The 9,632-nt window shown below is 38.1% G+C and overlaps 1 protein-coding gene across 1 annotated transcript; it reads left to right on the top strand.

Annotated features, from left to right (window-relative positions):
- The first annotated feature begins 1,718 nt into the window (after nt 1-1,718).
- On the top strand, nt 1,719-2,857 carry sstr1b (somatostatin receptor 1b). The gene has a single exon (XM_036596777.1). The coding sequence runs from the start codon at nt 1,742-1,744 to the stop codon at nt 2,855-2,857; it is 1,116 nt and encodes a 371-aa protein (XP_036452670.1). The 5' UTR covers nt 1,719-1,741.
- Nucleotides 2,858-9,632: the final 6,775 nt, after the last annotated feature.

Genomic DNA, 9,632 nt, shown 5'->3' with positions numbered 1-9,632 from the left:
ATGTAATTAGTGTTGTGTTGTTTCTAATAACCTCATATTTGCTATTTTTGTGGGCTGAACCACTGTCCGTACCATTGTGTGGGGTGGGGGTGGGGGTGGGTGAGTAGGTGGGGTAATGTCTTTTCTCATCTCCGTTCTCAGATCACATTCTTATTTAGCGAGCATCTGCCTGGTCCCCTCCACAGTGTGTTTGCTCCTTGAAGGCTTCGAAATTGGTGTCAAAGGTGTTGCTGTGTCGCCGAGTATCGTAATTTAACTGGGGAATGGCTGAGAACACAAGGGCAAAGTGTGTGACAGATACACAAACAGACGTGAGACAGATTTCGCCTCCGATGATGTCTTTTTTTCTCACATGCACACAATGTTGCAGTGTTACACGGTCACATTGCTGTGTCTGTGAATGCAGTATGTGTTGTGACAGTTCTGGTTTTTGCGCATACAAGAGATAAACGTTATTACCTCAGTGTCTTGATGTTTAAAAGTAATGGCTCTAAAAAGGTTCTTTGGAGTGACACAAGAGAGGAACCATTTTGGCTCCAATTAAATTTTCAGTTGATTGATTTTTAATGTTGAGGTCTAGGCTTTGACTGGTTTCAGCGTTCTTGCATTTTTTCAGATTTGAAAAGTGGAGCTTGATTTTCTCTCAAAGATGCAAGCTTGAAGTACTGTTTATCTGACGGTGACAGGTTTGATGGCCTACCAGCTCCATTTTGGTGCTCTAATAGGTCTTGTCCAGTTGTCACCTTATGCAGGTGGATTATCTTATATCAAGTCTCCTCAGAAATATGTTTGTTTTAATATCAGAAGGATAGAAAGAATAAAAAGTTTAAATACTGACATATTTCATATTATACTTGGTGTGGGAGGCTTTTGTGTAATTTTCTGTTAATTATATGTGGCATGCTTTTTTCCAATACTGAAAAATAAGTACATAATGGCCATTTTAGCTGGAAGTTAAATAAACAAAAGTGTGGTCTCTGACTTTTACACAGTACTGTATAAAATGCATGTTTTTACAGTGACATTAAAAGTGTCTGTTTCCTTTTGGGCCTTACAGGTACAGCTTATGGAATATCACAATATAGGAAGTGAATCATGGTATTCCCGTATCCATGGATGCTATGACAGAATTGCCATTACTCCGGAAGAGCCCATTATTAAGTGATCGGATACACCGGAACCCAGTAATGACCACATGTCTCTTGGAGGAGCTTCTCTAAAGGCAAGAACTCTCTGTCAAGTGCAGAGGGTAACCTCATAATGCTTTGATTCACAGACCTAGTTTCCTGATTAACAGCTGGAATGCGCTCTTCTGGCCAAGTCTGAGTGTTTGAGAGCCTCTGAGAGAGCCTAGCCCTCAAACACCTGCAGCGCTCTCTTATAGGAGCATAGGTTTATTTACAAATGAACGAGGAATGTCTGTGCTGGAAATTCCACAGATGAGACCATTTAGTCAGGCAATTCCTATTTGCTGCAAGCACTGCCAAAAAGGTCCAGGGCTGATTTTTGGATGAGCTCTTGAGACCCTTTCAAGTGGGCCGTGGAGCAAACCCCAAGGACTCAGCTGTTGCTTTAACTTTGCCCACCTAAGGACACATCTGGTGTATAAAGAGATAAAATAAACAATCATCACATTATAACTTCTCCTCCTCGAGAGCTGTGTCAGCTTTGAGACAAAACATTTGTGCTTTTTAATAGGAATGTATATCGAACAAGGCTTGGGCAAATAAAAAAGCACAAAATGGCAGAACTATCAGGATATAATGGCACTGAAGACACTCTGTTCTCAACAGGCATTCCCTTCAACTCCACTGCTGATTATGAGGATTTTGAGCCAGAGTCTGATGCTAGCAAGATCATCATCCCCTCCATCTATGCCCTAGTCTGCTGCGTGGGCATCATAGGCAATGCCATGGTCATATACGTCATCCTTAAATATGCCAAGATGAAAACAGCCACTAACATTTACATTTTGAACCTTGCTATTGCTGACGAACTCTTCATGCTGAGCGTTCCATTCCTGGCTACATCAGCCGCAGTGCGCCACTGGCCGTTTGGATCGCTGATGTGTCGGCTGGTCCTCAGCGTGGACGGCATCAACATGTTCACCAGCATCTTTTGCTTGACGGTGCTGAGTGTGGACCGGTATATTGCGGTGGTGCATCCAATCAAGGCTGCCCGTTACCGTCGGCCTACCGTTGCTAAAGTGGTCAACGTTTGCGTGTGGGGACTATCGCTTCTCGTCATATTGCCCATCATTATCTTCGCTGACACAGTCCCAGCAGAGGATGGAGGAGTAGACTGCAACTTCCTGTGGCCTGAGGCCTCATGGTCAGAGGCGTTTGTGGTCTACACATTCTTGCTGGGCTTCTTGCTGCCTGTGGCAGCTATCTGCCTTTGCTACTGCCTGATCGTGGTGCGAATGCGAGCGGTAGGGCTAAAGGCCGGCTGGATGCAGCGCCGGCGTTCCGAGAAGAAGATCACCCGCATGGTGTTGCTTGTGGTTGCAGTTTTTGTCCTTTGCTGGATGCCCTTCTACATCGTGCAGCTGATTAGCGTGTTCCGCCAGCCGCCCGACCCCATGGTGACTCAGCTGTTTGTCATTCTAAGCTATGCTAACAGCGGAGCTAATCCTATCCTATATGGATTTGTGTCTGACAACTTTCGGCGGTCCTTCCAGCGAATTGTCTGCTTTCGCTGGTTGGAGAATGGGCTGGATGCAGAGCAGGTGGACTACTATGCTGTGGCCCTAAGGCGGCAGACGACATGTGGGCCACAGGACTTTCCTAAGGAATGCTTAGCCTCTGATATGGTGTTTCGCAATGGAACATGTACCTCGCGTACCACCACCTTGTGAAAGCAGACACATTTTATCCTTTTCTCTGGCTAAATCCAAAAAAAATTAAGTTTTTAATTGTGAATGGGAAGAAAAGAGAATTCATAAACAGTACTTTTAATTTGAAGCCAGAATGATATGAGAAAAATAACATGCTGATGCTTGGCTAGTCATTCATCACATGTCATGCTAACTGGTTGTAATCCATATTTTTGTATAGTGATTCTAACAAAGCTTATTTGAGACTGAAGTGAAAACAAAGCAGCGAATGTCCACATGTGTTGAAAGTTTAAAGTTAAATGAGTTCATAAGTGTCAGTGCTTTAGCATGTTGTCACTATCAATAAGATACAGTCAGCCATGTCCACATCACTGTTCTTGCTTAAGTAATGCTTTCTCATTGTCACTTGTCCAAGTTCGAGTTCATTAACATGAATGTGTTGTAGGTTGTTTAATGTTATATTAAAATATGTGCAGGTTTAAAATTGTGCATGAGTTTGTGAATCTATCTAAGTGTTGAATATTTGGAATATATTGGAGTAAAAAAATCCATGTTTTCTTAAGTTATCAGTAGGCCTTTATTATCTACCTACATCTTAGCAACAAAGTGCTTCGCTTTAAGTGTCCAACCAAATCAAAGCTAAGGATCTGCTGTCAGTAAAATGCTCTTCAAAGATACACTCTTATAAATAAAGGTTTTTAAATGGCTCTTTCAGTGGTTCCAACCATTGAGAGGTTCTTTTGATGGTTCTTCAACACTTTTAGCAAAAAAAGTTTGGTAACACTTTCTATGAATGTTGCCTTTGTAAGCATCTATAAACACATTTATAACATGTTATAATGTATTCATAAGGCATTATAAACATTGTTATAAATATTTATAAAAAAGAATTACACTGAATTACACTTTATAGCCATGTTTATTATACATTATGAATTGTTAATATAATGCATTATAAATAGTGTTAATAACATGTTATAATGTCAGTGCCAAAGAAGTCAGTCCCAGCTTGGAGAGTGTAAAGTAAAGACAAATACCAAGCTAACGGTGGTGTACATTACCTTTCCCACATTGGGTAAAACACTGATGGCAGCACTATTTTAAACTCTGACATTTGAAGCCCATAATGTGCTTTATTGTGTATGTTTTAGTGTTTCAGTAAATCCTTCAGTAAATACTTCAACTTGAAGCCTCACTCTTAACACTGGAGGAGGCTTTAGTACAGTATGCTTCACTTTACTTAGAGCAGACAAATACGACTTATGAGCTCTTATAATTTGTTATGATCAATACTTATAATGTATTATGTTAACAATTCATAATGCATAATAAACATGGCTATAAAGTATAGTGCATTTTGATAAATATTTATAGTTATGTTTATAATGTCCTATGAATGCATTATAGCATGTTATGTATGTGTTTACAGATGCTTACAAAGGTGACATTCATAGAAAGTGTTACCAAAAGTTCTTTATAGCACCAAGAAAAATTCTATGACTTGTAATATTAGCACATTTTCTTGGTGCTGTACAGAACCATTTTAAAAGGTTCTTTAACCCTTTAATGTTCTGCTCAACCATTTGGTAGAGCACATTTTGAGTCACTATATATGCCACAAAGTGCCATCTCGACCATTTGGTAGATGTGAATATTTTAAAAATTGTGGGGTCAAAAAAACGAAGAAAAAACACTGATTGTTTTTATTATTGCCCCGAACAAATAAAAAAATACAAAAAATAAAATTCCATTGCTTTTTTTTCTTGGAGTGGCATGGTGGTGCAGTGGGTAGCGCTGTCGCCTCACAGCAAGAATGGCCTAGGTTCGATTCCCGGCCATATACATATACAGACGTAGTCAAAGAGCTGAAAGATCATAACAATCAAGATATTCAAAATACATACAGAAGTTATAAACCAAATGGGTAAAATCAAATGAAGTAATGTGAAAATACTATAGCACACAAGTGTAAACTCCTTTGGGTATAGCCACCAAAACTAGTCTTTGTCTTAAATAAACATGATTTATGTCCCCTTATCATGTAATTTTTCAGGATGATTTTTCTCAAATGCATTAAAATGAGCACCTAAGCTGTATTAGCAGGCTATGTTACGTTAGCTATGTTTACTAAACCTCGGTTTAAAACAATTCTGCCAAACTGAGCCAGTATTTCTTGCCCTGCTGATTAGCTAATGACAGTGCATAGAATCTGATGGAGAGTTTGGAACTCTTGAAGAACCATATTTTTTAAAGGGTTTTCTACATGGCATCTCTCCAAGGAACCTTATATCTAGCCCCTTTATTTTAATAGTGTCCTGTTTCAGAGCATACAGGGGAACCATCACTGTCATTTTCACATGACAACATTCAGCAATGTCATCACTGCATATGATCCTGTTTGTGCATAACAGATTGATATAAACAAACCCATCCATACATTCAGCATTAATGCTCGCAAGCAGATGTTTCCATTTAAAGCTGTGATTCCTTTAATCACTGATCAGACAAAATGTCTTACACTCTGTGCAGTATTTCTCAGAGTTTACTGGACCCACAATACAGCACAAATCTCATGTTTCACCAAAAAAACATCTCACAAAGCAAAAGACCTTGAGGTCTGTACGAAGAAGGAAGACGCTGGAAGTCTCTGTGAGTTCTGTGAGGGAGTTTAGCGTGTGTTCCACTGGTTCCAATAAAGCAAATCCTCAACAAACAAAAGAACAAATTGCAGCCCCTAGGAAAACACAAATCAAGCACACATGTCATGATCGGTGCTCAGTCTTTCCATGAAGACAATGGAAAGACTGAAAGGCAAAGTAGTTTTACACATGTGAAAGTCTAAATGTCAAGGAGTGTAATTCAACAAAACAGAGGACTTCAGACTGAGAAGTGATCAAGGAACGGTTCACAATTTAGATACAATTCTGTGTTTTTGTTGTTGTTTTTCTCAGTGGCTTGTTAGAATATAGAGTTGACATTATCAAGCTGTGCTCAGTGACTCATGAAAGCCTGTATATGTTTCATACAGTAAAACTGAGAATAACAAAGTGTTTCATATTATCAGTGCTGAAGTCCCTTGTTAAAAACAATAGTAAAAGAAATCTCGCATATTTAAGCTTATTTGTTGCATCTGCAGTGTATGGTTCAAGTAAATGTTCCGTTTACTAAAAAAATACTAATAATAGAAGGCCTTGGACAGTTGCTGAGTTTTGTCTGCAAATATTTATGTAAAACTTGCAAGAAAATGCATGCAAAAAAAATGAAAGCTGTAAATCTGTAATTTGGGACAAGATGGGGCAAGTTTTGAAGAGCGAGCACTATTTGTCATTCTAAGACCTGTGTGGTTAGAGATTAATGGTTATACTTTTAAGTCAAGTGGTCTTTATTGTCATTCTTCAAATTTCATTTAATCATGAATTTTAATTTAATCATGAAAATCAGCAACTGCCCAAGTTACAAACCTCCATTCCAAAAAACAATTGGTACAGTGAAAACAATGATTAGTAAATTTAGTTTGAACTGTATTATATTGAAAACTGATCCAGTGTAGAAAGCACCGTGTTTTGCTATACTTCCGTTATACAAGTCTGCCTTACAGGGCAACCGTACAGGGCATTCAGTGTTATATTTTGTGTTGCATAATCTGCCATGTGTTTTCAATGGGAGACAGGTCTGAACTGCAATCAGGCCAGTCTAGCACCTGCATGCTCTGATTATGTCATGCTGAAAAAGATGTTGTCTGGAAGGCAGCATTTGTTGCTCTAAAATGTCTATATATCTTTCAGTCTTAATGGTGTCTTCATAAATTTTGCAAGTTATCGATAGCCATGGGCACTAGTACTAAGATAACATGACAGATCCTGACCTTTAAACTTTATACTGGAAACAATCTGGATGATCCTTTTCTTCTTTGAGGAATACAGTTTCCATTATGTCTATAAAGAATCTGGAAGTTTAACTCATCAGACCACAATTCATGCTTCTGCTGTGCATCAGGTGATTGCAGATGAACTCCATAGAAGTCCAGAGAAGACAGCAGCATTTCTGGACGTTGTTGACATATGACTTCCACTGTGCATTGAACAGTCTTAACTTGCATTTGTGGATGCAGCAGCAAATGGTTTTCATTGACAATGGTTTGTCAAAGTATTCCCAAGCGCATGTTGTGATATCTTTGGGAAATTGGGCAAGTTTTCAGATTTACAAATATTCTGCAGAAAATTGTAAAGTTTTTCCGATGTATCCAGGGCATAGTTACAGTCGCTAGGCTACAAAGGACCAATTGGATGAGCCAGTCTGCTACAGCACCACCCTGTGGCAGACCAGTGCTGCAGCTCTAGTTAGTTAAGAATTCCAAAGACAGAATTCTGCCATTTTTGTGGGTTAAGCAGCTAAACAATGAGCTGTCCCTGAATTTGTGTTTGAGCATCTGTTCTTCCCTGATGGACGGCATGACATCATAATAAGTTTATTTTCAGGGACACCCTAGAATTTTGATTTTGAGACAGGGGGTCCAGGAGATTAATTAGGAGGTCCTGGATCCCCTAGAAGCCCCTGTATTTCACACCTTGATTTTTTGCACTAAAGAGGGTGAAATACCTAAAATCATTGCAATGCTCATTGAGGAATGTTTTTCTTCACTTGCTGACACATTTTTTGGCAAAGTGATGAGCCTTGACATATCACTGCGCATAAAGGACTATGCCTTTCTGTGATACTCCTTTTATATCTAAACATGATTGCATCACCATGTTTTTGGTTAAGATTTCACAATGTTCCTAGTTTTAAATTGCCCATGTCCCAACTTTACTGGAACATGCTGCAGGCATTAATTTTAGAATTCAGTATATTTCATAATTGTATAATTACAATGAAACAATGAAGTTGATAAGGTAAAACATTACACATCTCAGCTTTGTACTGTTTTTTAGCACAGGTCAAAATAGATTTACTATTCACTACTTTCTGTTTTTTGTGCATTTTACATACTGTCCTAACATTTTCGCAATTCAAATTCATATTAGAAGAAAGTTTGAAGACAACAGGCCTTCTGTTCTTTTCTAAGTACAGTAAAATGCATCAAAAAATTGTCTGTATTAATCAATGGTACAATACAGATGTGGCAGATAGAGATTAGGTAGAAAAATGCAGGAGTATTCTTTAGGGGCAAATCTAGTGTTAGGAAATTCCTGCAACACATTCTTCTCTGTAGTATCACATTGCCTTTAGGCCACAGCGCTACTGACTGAACTTCTCTCACCCCTACAGCCCACAAACTCACTGCAGCACGCTGAGAAGAATGAATGCTCCCAAATGAGTTGGTGAAGGTGGAAAAGCATGCATGGTTTATGTCCTTCATGTTTTAGCCATTACCCCACATCTGCATGTGACACTGCTATTTAATTTACTTTCAAAACACTGCACTGACCATCAAAGCCACAAGTTAGCTACTTGTTTTAAATCATCTGAAACTATTCAGACTTCAAGCTCTCAGTTAAAATTACTGACATAATGTGTGAAAGCAATAATGAGGACACATGGCTCCAAACGTTGATAAATCAGTGGAAAGGTCTGGAGGAGGGAGAGAGATAGAATGCAAGAAATGGGATAATTGTGAGGGAGAAAATGAGAATAATAAATCTAGCAGAATGCAATTTTCTAAATAATCAAACAAGTCATTGGTTGTAGGGCTATGAGTGATAGCTGAGTATCAGATTGAAGAAGACCAAACGTTTCCACACCATCTGGAAGTGATGAAATGGGGTAAAACCTTGTACATTGATTTATAACATGTATTTTGAAATTAGTATTTGCCATATTAATAATTGTTGATATTTCCTTCAATAGCAACATATCTTGTGTAAATCTGTGTGTACGTATTTTATCTGGATGCTGGTAGGTATTTTTATTATCTTATTATCATTTATTATCAATATTATCATCACAACATGGCCATTTATTAAAGTTATAAAAGTTATTCATTTTTCAGCAACAGAAAAAAAACAGAAAGCATTAACAAAAAAATTACAAAGAAGCTTCAACAACTGCATATTTTTGCCTTTTTGTCTTTATTACAGCTTCCATTCTTTTTGGAGACTTGAATTCAGTTTTTCAAAGAAATCTGGAGGGATATTTTTCCAGACCTCCAAAGTTCAGTCTCAGAAGTTGGTTGCATTTTCTGCTTCTCACGATCTACATAATTCCAAACACATTCAGTGATGTTGAGGTCTGGACTCTGAGAAGGTCAGTCAATTGTTCAGAGAACACCAGCAACTTCTTCGTTTGTTTGCAAATGTTCTTCTTTTTTGTCTATTTCCTTTTCTCAGTAACAGCATTGAGATGTCTTCTCACAGTGGAAGGATGAACAGAAAGACCTGTGGATTTTTTCAGATCTGAAGCAAAGTGGAGCTTGATTTTTTCCCCTCTCTCAAAGATGAAAGTTTTAATTGCTTTTTATCTGATGGTGACAGTTTCGGTGGTCTACCAGGTCTTGAAGCGTTGTCAGGAGTTTACCTATAACTTAATCGTTTTTTTAACTCTAGTTTTGGAAACTTTTTTTTTTCACTTACTTTCCCTCCTTAACATTTCCTTTCTTATTCAAGTGGATTATCAGATATCTAATGTCCTCATTAAACCTACAGAAAATGAATAATTTGAAAAGCAAGAATTTCTAAAAATGTTAAGAACAACAATAAATGATAAACTGTGTATTGTAATTTTCTATTCATAAGAATCTATTGTCATTGTCTACCTCGAGTGCATTTGGATAAAGACAATGCTCTATGTGGCCATTCAA

The sequence above is a fragment of the Colossoma macropomum genome, unplaced genomic scaffold (assembly GCF_904425465.1).
Source record: "Colossoma macropomum unplaced genomic scaffold, Colossoma_macropomum, whole genome shotgun sequence".
Classification (NCBI taxonomy): domain Eukaryota; kingdom Metazoa; phylum Chordata; class Actinopteri; order Characiformes; family Serrasalmidae; genus Colossoma; species Colossoma macropomum.
This window is presented reverse-complemented; position numbering and strand designations above follow the sequence as displayed.

Excerpts from the sequence above, each read along its gene's own strand:
- sstr1b (XM_036596777.1), top strand. The coding sequence starts at position 1,742 with ATGGCAGAACTATCAGGATATAATGGCACTGAAGACACTCTGTTCTCA.